This window comes from Caretta caretta, chromosome 11 (genome assembly GCF_965140235.1).
Source record: "Caretta caretta isolate rCarCar2 chromosome 11, rCarCar1.hap1, whole genome shotgun sequence".
In the NCBI taxonomy this organism is placed as follows: Eukaryota; Metazoa; Chordata; order Testudines; family Cheloniidae; genus Caretta; species Caretta caretta.
Window position 1 is genome coordinate 59,362,640 of NC_134216.1, and position 14,415 is coordinate 59,377,054.

General features: G+C 45.3%; 1 protein-coding gene across 6 annotated transcripts in view; it reads left to right on the forward strand.

Moving 5' to 3' along the window:
• The window catches only part of LOC125644845 (aldehyde oxidase 2-like), a 113,223-nt gene extending 99,801 nt beyond the window's left edge, over positions 1 to 13,422 (forward strand). For 3 of the 6 annotated variants that reach the window (XM_075118054.1, XM_075118055.1, XM_048869424.2), the window contains 3 exons: positions 3,428 to 3,616; positions 6,744 to 6,911; positions 12,084 to 13,422. In XM_075118054.1, coding sequence (XP_074974155.1) covers positions 3,428 to 3,616; positions 6,744 to 6,911; positions 12,084 to 12,137 — 411 coding nt within the window. In that variant the 3' untranslated portion in view covers positions 12,138 to 13,422. Of the gene's footprint in view, positions 1 to 3,427; positions 3,617 to 6,743; positions 6,912 to 12,083 lie in introns of those variants that run through there. The other 3 variants (XM_075118056.1, XM_075118058.1, XM_075118057.1) reach the window with 3 other exon arrangements.
• Positions 13,423 to 14,415: the final 993 nt, after the last annotated feature.

The window sequence follows — 14,415 nt, forward strand, 5'->3', positions numbered from 1 at the left end:
TGTATGTTAGCATCAAGAATATGTTTGAATTTTTTCCATACATTGTTGAGTTTAGTAAATGTGTGGATGCCTTTCCTATCTTTGATGTCACTTCATCCTTGAGGTCTCCATTAGTTAATATGGTGCTGCCTGGATAGAGGATCTGTTCTTACTTTCTTGTTGCCTTCAAGCAGTAATGTCACATTAGAAGTCTGAGTTTCAAGCATGTTTGTTTTGGCATAACTAATTTTAAGCCTGTTTGGCCTGCTATTTTTGTCAAGTTGTCTGTCTTTGTGACTTTTTGGGAGTGTCACTCAGTAGCATAATATCATCAGCACAGTCTAGCTCTTCTAGGCATTTGCCATCTACCCAGGGGTGAAAGTAGTCCAGTACGGGCTGGTACAGCGTACCGGTAAGAAGCTGGTACTGGCCTGTACACAGTCTATTGCAATGCCAAACAGTGGAAATAAAATGCAGCCCTGTTTTGCACCATTGTTCACTCTGTAGTCTAGTTGTTCCCCTTACCGACCACTTCACATGTCTGTACATAGCCCTGATGATGCTGATGACTATAGATGGGATTCCAAAGAATATTCCACAATGTATGTCTGTGCAGCCTGTCAAATGCCTTTTGAAAATCAATGCAATTGATGAAGAGGGGATCTGGCCATTCTATACATTCTTGTATGATGGTTCTTAGTGTGAATATCTGACCTACACAGGATCTCTTAGACCTAAATCCAGCCTTTTCTTCTCTGAACTTTGTATCCCCTGCCTCTTTCATCCTGGGTAGTAACACAATGCAGAAGGCTTTCCCTACAACAGAGTAGTATAACTCCTCTCCAGCTGTTATGGTTAGTTAGATCACCCTTTTGGGGTATTCTGACAATGATTCCACTAGTCAGAAGGGATCTCTTTTGCTAAACTTTATTGAACAGCTCTGTCAAGTACATTTAGCATTTCTGCTGTAGTTTGAACATCTCCCACTGCTTTGTTATTTTTCAGCTTTTTCAACTCCTTTTTTTACTACTGTTGTAGTCTAAATTCTTCTAGCTAATACACTTTGTTTTTCACTCAGTTTTATCTCATAGTTCTGTGACTGGATGTCATTATTTAACAAACTCAAATTAATTGAAAAAGCCACTGGTCCTGAGTAGATCTCTCCTTTAAAGTTCAGGTCTATAGCTTTTGTTGTGGATTCATAGATTTAGACACTGGGCCAAATTCAGCAGTAACAAAAACAGAGGTGTGTGGCACATGTTGGGAAAAGGTTGGTGTAAATGAGAAAGTAGTGTAAGTTACACTGATGTTGTATTAGGGGATGTGACAGGATCCCCGGGGTGCAATCTGGGACTATGGGACTGCTGTGCCCACTTAACTCACTAATCTGGGTTGTCTCTCTCAATGCCTTACTAGAGACAAGCAGCAAACCCCTCCAAGTGCTGTTACCACTCAGTACAACCCCATGTGGAGACCCACACCCAGCCAGATCGCATGATTGCTCCCAGAGCCTCTCATGAATCACGCAGAGAAAGGCACCAGCCTAATCCCCCCCCAGCTCCCAGCCTTGTACCACTGGAATATACCATCTTGCACTGCTCAAGACCCCTTCTTGAGCAATGCAGGTTTACTAACTGGTTCACTACTTCATGAATGGAAAGTGGACATACACCGGCCTTTGTAACTTGAGCAGATTTACCAAACACTTCAGTCAAACGCACTGATAAGGTTAAACATTAGACTAAGTTTATTGATTACAAAAAATGTTTTTAAGTGATTATAAGTGATAAGTCAGAGTTGTTACTAAAAGAAAATAAAAGATAAGCATGCAGTCTAAATTCTCAGCCTTATTAGATGGGGCAATATCTGGACTAAGCAGTTTTTCTCACCCCACTGGATACTGCAGGTTGGTTACAGTCTTTCATGCGCAGGCTCTCCCTGTTAGCCTGGGGATCAGTCTCTTCAACTCTAGCGTTCTCATTGCCTTCAGCATGGGTAGGGGAGGAAAAAGGACAAACCATGTAGCCTCTGTTCCCTGTTTTATATCCTCATTCCATATGCATGGAGAACACAAGTCCAAGCATGTCTGTGGGTATTGCTGAGTCACCAGGCAAGGTTGAGCAATTCCCCTGGCGTGGCCTTGTGCAAGTGAATTATTGAATTGTAACTCCCTTGCTGGACAATGACTGTTGATGGTTGGTCGACACCCACCTAGGCATCATTTACCTTCCTTGTTGTTGTTGATACCTTACATGGCATACTTTATATGAAATATCACAATTATATATAAATGATGAATATGGGGGTTACATGGTGCTCCCTCGAGAAATAGTGTCTCAGAGGGTATGCAAAAGATTTATTTACAGAGCAGAAAGTGGTATGGGGAAAGACGAGCAGCTAGCAGGATGATGTAAGTAAGATAAAGGATATGAGACCTGCCTTATCTTATGCCCTCCTATTATTGGCTTTTCCTTCTATACCTGTCTCCTTTAGCCAAAAAGTGACGCTTGTTATACATACCCAAGAATTGACAAATAGATGCAAGTTACACTCCTTTACTGTTTACTCCAATTTTATGTCCAACTTGCACCACTCTTTATATCACCATTGAATTAGGTCCAGACATTACTATAGGAGTTGCACAGGTATGAATTTGGCCTATTTTCAGATTGCATTCAACCTTTTGTTGTAGGTTAAATCTTGTTGATATGGATGAGGTGTGGCTGCTGCCTTACCTTCAGGATAAATGTAAAGAAACCATTGTAACCAGGTGGTTGAAACAATAGCAGTAGCACCCAGAACACAGACACATGGAAAAGCACAATAGATGCTGAATCAGGTGGCCCAAGTGTTCAGGAAAACAGGACTATGTACATTCTTCATGAGCACACAAAACTGCATCAAAGAAATACCTGATGATTGTCAATTTCTCCTCCAAAATGGAACAATTTACAAGACCCCTAATTTTTGGCTAGCCACTCAGATTAAAAGAGGTAACACTGTCAAATAAAAGCGTCTGACAACTTTTCTAGGAGGAAATGTCAATTGCCATCCACAATTCCTTTTTCAATGTGTGTTAGATTGAATTAATTATTTATATTACAGTTCTTGGGCAAATTCCTGGTCCTGTGAGAAGAGCCATTGAAATCAGTAGGCCAGATTCTGCTCAGTTACACCAGTGTAAATCTGAAATAACTCTACTGACATCACTGACTTTATGCTGGATTTACACTGGGGTAAGGGAGAGTAGAATTAGACCCAGTAGGAATATTTGTGAGAGTACAACTTGGTCTCATATCATCCTACTTAGTTGAGCATTTGTCTTTGGCCCAGTTGCCGTGGAAGGAAAGGAGCCAGTTAATGTTGTAGATCTAAAAGTTTAGTTGTATTCACATTTTTATCTTTTAATGTGAATGAAAATAGAAATTGTGTACATTTTTTTCCTCAGATTGAAGGTGCCTTTGTTCAGGGGATTGGACTTTATACAATGGAAGAAATAAAGTTCTCACCAGAAGGAGAGCAGTACACTCTGGGTCCAGATACGTATAAAATCCCTGCTGTCTGTGACATACCTGAACAGCTCAGGGTTTACTTGCTGCCAAACTCCCGAAACCCAATTGCCATCTACTCCTCCAAGGTAAATAAGCCAACTGTGCTGTATAAAGTCATAGAAAGTTTTGAACGTTACCAAAGTGCATGTGTGGTGTATGTATTTAAAAAGTGCTTTCCAGCTGTTGTGATATTACAGGTTTCAGAGATGTTCCCTGTACTTAAAATGGGGAATACCACAGGCACCAGTAATACCTCTAGAACCAGAAAGACCTATATAAGTTCACCCGCTGTGAGAAAAAGGATAATTTTCATGCATTAATTTATTTTGATTTTTTGTCTTTCTTATTATATACTTGTATTACAGTAGAACTTAGAAGGTCTCATCTGAGATTGAGACTTGGGTGTACCAGATGCTGTACATACACATAGTAAGAGACAGAGCCTGCCCTCAAGAGCTTACAATAAACACAGGGTGGAAAAAGGGAAGAATTATTATCTCTATTTTACTGATGGGGAAGTGAGGCAAAGAGAGATTAAGAGGCTTGCCCAGTGTCTCACAGGAAAACGGAATACAGATCTCCCATTGCCTTATCCACAAGGAACTTCCTTCATATCCTTTCCATCTTGTGCTGTAAGGGTAAATTCACCCCTGTGCAGAGCCAGCTCAAGGCTTATGCACCAATTACATCCTCAGAATAGAGTTTAAGTGGGACTGTAATGGTGTGTAGGGCTTGTACTGGTAAGAGAGGCAGATGTCCAGTGCCCCAGCCTAGTATCTGGAGGAACTGCATCTGAGACATGGGAATTTCCAGGAGAAAGTTCACTTTGGATGCCTACTAGGGATGAATATATTTAATAGCTTAGAGCAAATAGACATTTTCTAGTGGAGATGATGCTAGAGACAGAAATCATCACAGTTCATCATCAGTTACACCAGTAGAGATTAAACAATGCAAACTTTATCCATTCAGGAACTGGACTAAAGAAAGGAAGGCTGCCTAGTTCTGTTTCATCATATATGATGAAATCCACTTATAAGGAATTTGGATAGATTGAAGGTGTATACATACTGAAAGTTCTGAATTGTTTCATTGCTTTGCAGTGTGACAGATGCAATCCAAGTCAGAGTGAACCTTTGCTAATAGGGTGACTATATTTCCCTATGCTGAATATGAGACACCTGGTAAAATTACTCGTATTAAAGCGAGTTCAACGGCAATCAATCAGAACTATGCAGTTCAAATGTTCAAATTAACATCAAGTTGACTGAGCCCCGGTTAAAAAGAAATACTGCATAGTTGGATTCTTTTTATTTACCTTCTTATCTTTAAGGATTTTGGGTTCACATAGGGAGGGGTGACACACACATCCCTGCCTCCCTACACACACGGAGAAAGGTGACACACGCACACTTCCGTACACCTCTCTCGCATAGGGAGGTGACCGACCGACCAACCTGACCCTCCCTGCCCAGCACTCTCTGCCCTCCATGCCTGGCTGGGCCCCTGGGACGGACCCGCCTCTCCTGGTACCTGGTGCCGCATCTTCCTGAGGCAACATGTGGATGGGAGGCATGCAGGATCACATGCCCCCCAGATTTCTGCCATGGTTCACACCATAATGTGGCCAGTAGCAGCCTTTTGGCACTGCGGAAAGAAAGGGACAGGAGCTGCTTCCAGCTGCAGGGGAGGAAGGGATGACCTGGCCAGTGTCTTTGCAGAGCTCGCCCCCCCACACACACACCCGGTCTGGAAGCAACTTGTCCCTTCCTGCCCACACAGTGTTGAAAGGCAGCTTAACACCTCCAGGCTGCTCTTAGCCACCAGCATAACCCAGCCGCCTCCTGTCCCCCTGCTACAGTACAGGCAGGAGACGGTTAAGCCCTAAGGATGTATTGTGCACCAGGGCCCAGGGAACCTGACTGCAGGGGCTTCAGTGAACCTTGCCAGAGAGATGGCTCAGCAGGGGAGGGTGCCTGGGAACCAAGCAGCCTCACACCTCTCTCCCTGGGGACAGGACTCAGGGCGGGGGGTGGAGGGTGAAGAGGTTGCTAAGCCCCTGCCCCAGGGGCTACTGTGGAGCCTGCAGTTTCGGGGCATGAACAGGCTAGAAATCGCTTCCCCCCCATCCCCCGTGCCACTCTAGTGTTTAGCTGAGGGGCAGAGAGATTTCAAGGACTTGGCTCCTCCTTGGCAGCATCCCGGGCCAGAGGATCTTGGGCTTTACCGGGGTGCCAGGCCAGCCCAGCCCGAGGCGGCGGGGGAAGGAAGGAGCCTGCTGGCCTGGCTCTTGGTGAGCTGAGTGCTCTGACCAGGAGCTGGTTCTTCGCACGGCACTGGGAGCAGGATGCGCCCCACTGGGGGGGATATGGAGGAGCAGCGGTGGGGGGAAGAAGGGCAAAGCATGGAGAGGACAGAGAGAGGGGGAGCACGTAAAGAGCTAATGGGTGAGCAGCAGAGGGAACACAAAACTGGCCGCTGCCTCGCACCTCCCCACACTCACCAGCCACCGCAGCATTCAGCCACTGCCGGCCAGAAACAGGACGGGGGGGCAGGGCCTTGCTGGCCCAGAGCCAGCACGCAACAGAGGCTGCACTGACAGACCAGCAGGGAGAGCGGTCGTCCCTGCGCACTGCAGCTTTGCCCCACCACCAACCTTGCACACCCACCCTCATCGTCAGCTGCTGGACCCCCCCACTCACCGCTGGTGGGTGGGCAGCTTGCAAGCAGAGATCTGGCCAGCAGCAGAATCCACCAGTACTGATGTGGGGAGGACAGGGGACAGAAAATACGGGATAATTTGCCCATTTTTAAGAAAAAGTTGAGACAGCTGCAGGAGGCTTAAATACAGGACTGTCCCTTTAAAAACGGGACATCTGGTCACCCTACTTATAGTGGAGATGTGCTATGAATTTAAAAAAAAAACAAAAACATTATGAGCCAAATCCTTGTCCTCAACTCTTCTATGGCTTGGAGCACTCAGAGCCCTGAGGAGATTTATTGTGTCCAGCTGTGTTGATATAAAACTTAAGTGTCTGAGCCAGCACTTCAGCAGGCCTAGCTCCATTGACGTCAATTGGCCAAATCTTCAGCTGGTGTAAGTCGATGTCGTTTCAGTAGAGTTATCTCAATTTGTGCCAGCTAAGGATGTGGCCCCCTGTTGTCAATCAGTTTCTAAAGCAAACCTATGTGTCTGCCTTTGTTCCCTGCAAGGGGATGGGTGAGGCAGGGCTGTTCCTGGGATGTTCTGTGTTCTTTGCTATCTGGGATGCAGTGGCCGCTGTACGGAAGGAAAGAGGATTAACCAGGATCTTCACACTGAACAGCCCCCTGACAGTGGAGCGGATTCGAATGGCCTGTACCGATCAGTTTACTGAGATGGTAATGGGTTTTTAATTAATTCTTGGAAACATTATTGGGTTAGCCTCCTCCTCTTCCTTACTTCATGCCTTGATTTTGAATTATTCTCTATTCACACAAATTGATCATTGAGCTGCATCTCTTTTACATACTGCATTATGCTCACTGGAGCCTGCATTTTACTGAGTTGACTATAATTTGTTCTATTTTGGGGGGGGGGGCAGCGCAGCATATACTGACAGCTAGAGATGAGCAATCATAAACTGCGGGGTTGGCTGAATCAGGCTCTGAACCTACCAATCTGTTCAATTTCTTCACTGATAATTACTTGAATTTATGTAGCACCTTCCCTCCAGAAGAACCCAGAAGTACTTTACAAATTATAGGCTGACTTTGTTCCTTGTGTCATTTCATTTACTTCTGTAGCATTACACCAGTAATAAATTTGTTCCCATACAAGTATCTATATTTACAGTAGCTTCCAAATAATATCTGCATGGCCCTTAAGGTGTTGGCTTTAAGCTGTGAAGCTCTAGGGCCTGATTCTCTCAGATCATCTCATTCTCTGTGTGACACTCGGCCTTTTTATCACGGGTGGTTATCACATCCTGGGTTGTATGAGAGACTAGAAGCAGGGCTTTCTTGCTGAGGGTCCTCAACTGTAGAATTCATTTGATTCACCAGAGCCTAGATCCTTGGCCTTCACATCATATTATATGTATCCTTTGTTCTCCCAAGCTTTCTATGTGGGGTGGAAGGGAATTGAAGGATGTATTCTGTCACAGTGGGACAGCATTAACTTCTGTGGGTTGGCTGGAGGATTATGTAGCATGACTCAACATGCCCCCACCCCCTGCCCTCCTATTCCACTCCCAAACTCAAAGAGCACAAAATACCCAGGATTCACACAGAAAGGCTTCTGTAGGGTTGGAGGGAGAGGTGCATGATGCCACGTTGTGCCCCCACCTGACAGATATGGGCCATTTTTGCAGGTTTTTCTGCTGCATTAATCCCCCCTCTGTGCTCTAAACATAGAGGGATGACCTGGCCCTGACACATCTGGCCTTGCTTGCCAAGAATCCATGTCCATTTATAGTCTGCAGTAAAAGAAATGGAGTAAAGCATGGAAGCCAAACCACCTAAATGGCAAAGGTTTAGCCACTATTGTAGCCAAAACAAACTAAACTAATCACCCTTTCTTGGGATGGGAAAATAGGCTCTGTTTTATTGTTTGGGAGCCATCAAACCAGGTTATGATAAGTGCCTTTATTTAAAGTTTTCCCCTTAAATCACTCCCTTGTAGAGTATGTGTTTGCAGTCATAACTTGTCAATGTCAGCTGAGGAGTCTCTCTCTGCCTGCTTAGATAAACACACCACAGCATGTTCTGATTCAAGCTGGTTTTGATGGCGCTATCACACAGCAGAGAAAACTATTCAGGCAATTCCCCAGCAGGCTTAAAGGGCGGATCAAACCAGACGCAGATGGAATCTGCTCACAACCTCTGTCCTACCCAATATTGGTGTTAGAAAAAGGAAATAATGATGAGCACACTGGTGAGCCACAGAGTGAGGGGTGTTGTGAAACACTGGGAACACATTGCCAGCCCAGCTGCTGAGCACAGGGCCATGCAGAAATTCGGCTTGGCCATTCTGTGGATGATAACACAAGCTGACTGTTTTTGCTTCCAACTCTCCAGACACTTGGAAAAGCATACACCAGTTACACTACTGTGCTTCCAGTGGAAAAGAGGGGGATAGGGACCTACACAAGAGCATGTAGCATGATGAAACAAGCAGCCATGCCCTCTTCACTCAGGGTGAACTACAATAGGCATGGAGACACAGCCCAGAGCCCTCTGTGCCACTGAAGCTCCCAGCTGGGGGCAGGAGGCTGGCCAAAAATGTCAGTATGAAGAGGCTGCTGTGAGCAGGCAGACACAGTGAATCCAGTGGCCGAGACTGTTTGATCCAGGGGCATAGAGGGGCAGCATCTGAAAATAACAGTCTTGGAGGGGCATCCTTGCAACCCCTTTGCCTGCCTGCAAGTTGGGGGAATGAATTCCATCTCCACCTCTGCTTATTTCCCTGCACAATGTTAAATGTGGGCCATACTTACAGGATGGGGGATTCTATCCTAGAAAGCAGTGACTGAGAAATATTTGGGAGACATAGTAGATAATCAGATGAACATCAGCTCCCAGTGCAACCCTCTGACCAAAAGGGCTAATGCAATTCTTGAATGGATAAATTGGGAAATGTCAAGAAGGGGCAAAGAGGTTATTATACCTCTCTATTTGGCACTGATGTGACCATGGCTGGAATACTGTGTCCAGTTCTTGTGCCCACAATTCAAGATGTTGATAAATTGGAGAGGGTTCAGAGAAGAGCCACAAGAATGATTAAAAGATAAGAAAACATGACTTATAGGGATAGATTCAAGGAGCTCAATCTACTTAGTTTGACAAAGAGATGGTTGGGGTGACTTGATTACAGACTGTCAGTGCCTACATGGGGAACAAATTTTTGATACTGGGCTTTTCAGTCTAGCAGAGAAAAGTATAACATGATGCAATGGCTAGTAGATGAAGCTAGACAAATTCAGACTGGAAATACGGTATACATTTTTAACAGTGCGAGCAATTAACCATTGGAACAGTTTACCAAGGATCATGGTAGATTCTCCATCACTTCATATTTTTAAATCAAGATTGAATGTTTTTCCAAAAGATGCTCTAGGAATTATTTTGCAGAAGCTCTATGGCCTGTCTTATACAGGAGGTCAGACTAGATGATCACAGTGGTCCCTTCTGGTCTTGGAATTTATGAATTACTTAGTTTATTATTATTACCTATACTACAATGATGCCTAGAGGCTGTGACAATTCTTGGGATACACAGGACTGTGAGTCACCCTGTTACCCTGTGCCTCCAGCGTAGGGGAGACTTACTTGTGCATAGCTGGGTGTCAACTCAGCTCCCTGACAGCACCAGCCTGTTAGTCACCCAACCGCTCTCCTCTGGGCTATGACAGCCTTTGCTTTGCTTTGCAGGTTAACAATAGGTGTACCCAAATCCCCAAGCCTCTTTGAAGTGTTTCCTTGTAGCGTCTAGCCCCTTCTCCATTGAACACCCACAGAAACACCCAGGCTGCTGGCCACAGAGGAACAGTGTACCCACCAGCTTGAAGGACTCAGCTCAGGATCAGCGCCTAGCTTCATATCACAGCATTTAGCTGTATTAGTAGTGCAAACAAGGATATTACCAAAGATTCAAGAGATACTGTGTAAGGATAATGGAAACAAAAGATTACATATAAAGCAAAATCATAACATGCTTTCTAGAGCCTAAACTTAACTATTAGGTTAATCTCCTGTCCAATGAAGTTTATCTCACTCAAAGCCTTGTGCGCTGTCCTCCACCAAGGCTAGTTGTGATGCAGTTTTCATGAAAGTAAATCCATTGCCTGTTTACTTCCGAGGTGCAGAATGACAGGGTATCATCTTTGTTTGAAGGCCAGAAGAAGGGGTTCAAGAAAGATTTATTTGAGGATGTGGTCCCCATTGAGTATGGATTGTAATTGTTTGATGATACCTTGTATGGATTCCATTTTCGGGTAGTAGGTGACAACTAGGGATGGGCGGTCTTGGGAGGTTTTTTAGATACAGTTGCTGCATACAGTCATAACTAGGCAGTGTGAGAAAAATCTATTGACTTGGAAAATAAATGTCACTAAGGAGAAGGCTATTTTTACAGGCAAATTTTTGTTAATTTTTTTTACTTGCAAATATGCTCCCTGCAAAAATGTGAATGCAATTATATATCTATATACCCTGATCTTATAAACTTCATGGCAGTGGAACCAAAAACCAGGATGGGTCCCTAGTTCTTTTCTAGGAGGGCTTCTCACCCACCCTCCTGCCACACATCTCCAGTCCTTTCTCAGCCTGTTTACAGTTCCCTGGTGTTAATAGGGTGTTTAGCAGTGTCCTTCAAGGCTGGCAGTCTGCCCAGGAGACAGTATTAGCCTGATTAATTTAATTCCTATTTGCTAATGCCCACCCCTACTTCCTGAGCCTCAACTTTACTTTCAGAAAAGATCTGCAAAAAATTAAAATGGCACCAGCACAGCCATTGCAGTGGGGAGGGATTGAGTCACAAAGGAAAAGACTGGGTCATTGATGGTTGACAAACCAGACCTTCTCCCTTGCTGTTTGTGCAGGAATTTCAGTCGTGTCTAGCGTTCAAGAGCAATCCCTTTACCACATGCAATTCACCTTGTTTTGGCCAGTGACACCAAGTCTGTGTCCTGTGAGATTTCCTTCTGATGGGGATAAAGCAGTAGGAATCTCACTCCTTTTTAAGTCAGAGGCAAGGGCTTAAGGCAACACAGTATAATTTATTTCCTCCCATAACCATCTAAACCCCTGCATGAAAATTCTGCTTGGTTCATCTTCTGTGGCTTGAAGGGGAAGCATGGGAGAGTTGGGGGAGTGGGGCGGGAAATGGTGTTGATGTGGGAGAGCTGATTTTTGTGGCCCCGTCATGTTGGGACCTTGCAGGGTTTTCCCCCAGAAAATTATTGCTGGTCAACATTAACTCTCACTCCACACCTTCAGACTTTCCACAGGGGAGGTTGGGGCTAAGCATAAAAAGGGAAACCAAGACAGAACAGTTCCCAAGGCAGCCATCAGACTAAACCATAGAAGGTCTAAGACTCTGCACTGATGCCCGCCCCATCACTCTAAAAATTTCCTTAGATCTGTGCGATTTCCCTGCAGATGTCATGACCTCTGTGGTTTAATATAGCCACAGTTCCACAGATAACCAATCTCTACACACCCCTCCCGCCCCATTACATGATGTAGTGGAAACACTATTGCCAATTTTTCTATCTAACTTGGGCCCTTTGGCCTATAGGCTCATCCCTGAGCGGCCTGAGCTGCTGTGTTACTGGAGCTTGATTTTCATTAACTATGGTTATAAATCTTCAACAAGCTACTTAAGGTCATGGCTGATTTTACAATCCATTATAATCAAGGTGTGAAAGTATGGATTAGCATGAGCAGTGACATTTACATGGATAAAAAGAAAACATTTTCGGCCCACAGATTTTGAATTACAGTGAATTCTCTCTTGTTTAATAATGTCAAACTTAACAAAACTATGATTTTTTCTTTTTTTTTCCCTTTTAGATTGCCAAAGATAAGCCTGGAACCTATAAACCTTGGGCGATCGACATTGCCTAATACTGTGTTTTCCAAAGTATGAAATAATTATGTGACTGTTTCCATCACTGTTGGAATTAAAGCATTCCAAATGTAGAAATAAAATATTTGATTTAAAACCCACCGTCACACACACATTTGTGGACCAAGATATTATTAATTGCAGCTCCTCTGTATTGACAGAAAGGAGATCTTTAATTTTGGAGAAACTTGAGGACCAAATTCTGTTCTCTGTTACATCATTGTAAATCTGGAGTAACCCCATGGTCTTCAAGGTAATTGCACACTGGAGTAAGAGAAAACAGAATTTACCCCCAAATCGCAAGCTATGCTTCTTTGTCACTTGCATCATCCACTTTATGACCCACTTACACCCATTTGTTGTCATTATTATTAATTGAGTCTATTGCTGTAGCACCGGGGTGGGCAAACCTTTTGGCCCAAGGGCCACATCGGGGTGCAAAACTGTATGGAGGGCCAGGTAGCGAAGGCTGTGCCTCACCAAACAGCCTGGCCCCTGCCCCCTATCCAACCCCTCCCACTTCCCCCCCTCTGACTGCCCCCCTCAGAACCCCCCACCCATCCAACCCCCCCAGCTCCTTGTCCCCTGACTTCCCCCTCCCAGGACCCCTGCCCCTAATCACCCCCCGGAACCCTCCCCTGAGAACCTCTGCCCTATCCAACCGCCCCCTGTTCCCCGTCCCCTGACCGCCCCCTCCTGAAACTCCACCCCCTGCTCCCTCTCCCTTGACTGTCCCCTGGGACTCCCTGCCCCTTATCCAACCCTCCGGCCCAGGCCCCCTTTCCATGCCACTCAGAGCAGCATGTCTGACAGCCGTGCCACCTGGCCAGAGCTAGACATGCTGCTGCTCTGCCTGGCAGGAGCACACAGCCCCACTGCCCATCAGAGCACTGACCGCGTGGCGGCATGATTGCAGGGGAGGGGGAACAGTAGGGGAGGGGCCAGGGGTAGCCTCCCCAGCCGGGAGCTCAGGGGCCAGGCAGGACAGTCCCGCGGGCTGGATGTGGCCCGCAGGCTGTAGTTTGCCCATCTCTGCCATAGCTGTATAAATAAACAGCTGAACTACCTAGCCTGTGTTCTGGTTCTGAATTATGTTATGAACTTGTAACTACAAGGAAAGTCTAGTTGTGAGTTTTGAAGGACTGACACCTACCCGAGCCTGAGCTTGGAGTTGGGGATTACCTCTGGTAAGCTTTCTAGCTATGTGGGTAGGTTCTTTGATTGTTTTTAAAATGTTATCTCTGTAATGCTTTCATGTTAAGAATAAATGTGCTTGCTTAGAAAGGACTGTGTGGTACCTTAAAACTGCAGGCAACACACTGGAGAGAAAACAAACTGCAGACACTAGCCTTTTCAATAGTCTGTTTTGCTGGGAATACCAAATTGTAGGCAGGGATCTGTGCAGCCTTAAGAATCCCTGGTCAGGAGGGAGTGAGATGTCGTTCTCTGCCAAAGAGAGATGACAGTTGGGACCACAGAATGCGAATACAGGTGCAGTTACCCTGAAACTGTGACAGGAACCATAAGGAGGAACAGCAGAAGGCAAATGTGTTCCTGAGAGCTTATCTGCAACCAAACAAATGCTATTATTTATTATTCTTAATACTGTAACCATGATAAAATATCAAATACACCCTAGTTATTCACCCCTCTGGACTTCATAGGGCAGTCTGTCTATACCACGTCTGTCCTGTTTATATTGTAAGTCCTTTTTTTTATTTTGTACAGCACTAAGCATAGTGTTGGTACCTCAGAAATACATAATGCCATCATATGTAAAATATGTTTTACATTTTTTGGGGGAAAAAAATCCCTTCTACCTCTGTATCTTTTTAAACCCTGGGGAAAATTGAGAGCATCCACAAACTGAATAGTTTATATCGCAACAAAAGAAATAAAAAGTCTCATTTTGCCATCTTTATCTGGAGGCAGAATACACATCAGACCTCAGTGTTCAAACAACGAATGTGTTTATTGCCCAGTGTAACAAGGGTGGGAATGAAGTTGCTCTTTAGAAGCCTAATGAAGGCTGAACGGATTAGGACAGCCACGTTCTCTCTCTAGCAGTGGTTCACAATTTCAGGGGGAGAATTCAGATTTTTGTCACCGGTATCATCCATCTCCACCAGGCTGGCGCTCGCAGGGTCCATCCCGGAGGCCTGACGCTCTGTAGGCGGGTTTGCGGGGGGAGGGGAACGGGGAGGGTTCGGCCCAGCTAAAATGGCCGCGCTTCCAGCGCACGCGGCTCAAGCTCCTGGGCTGCTGCGCGCCGCGTGC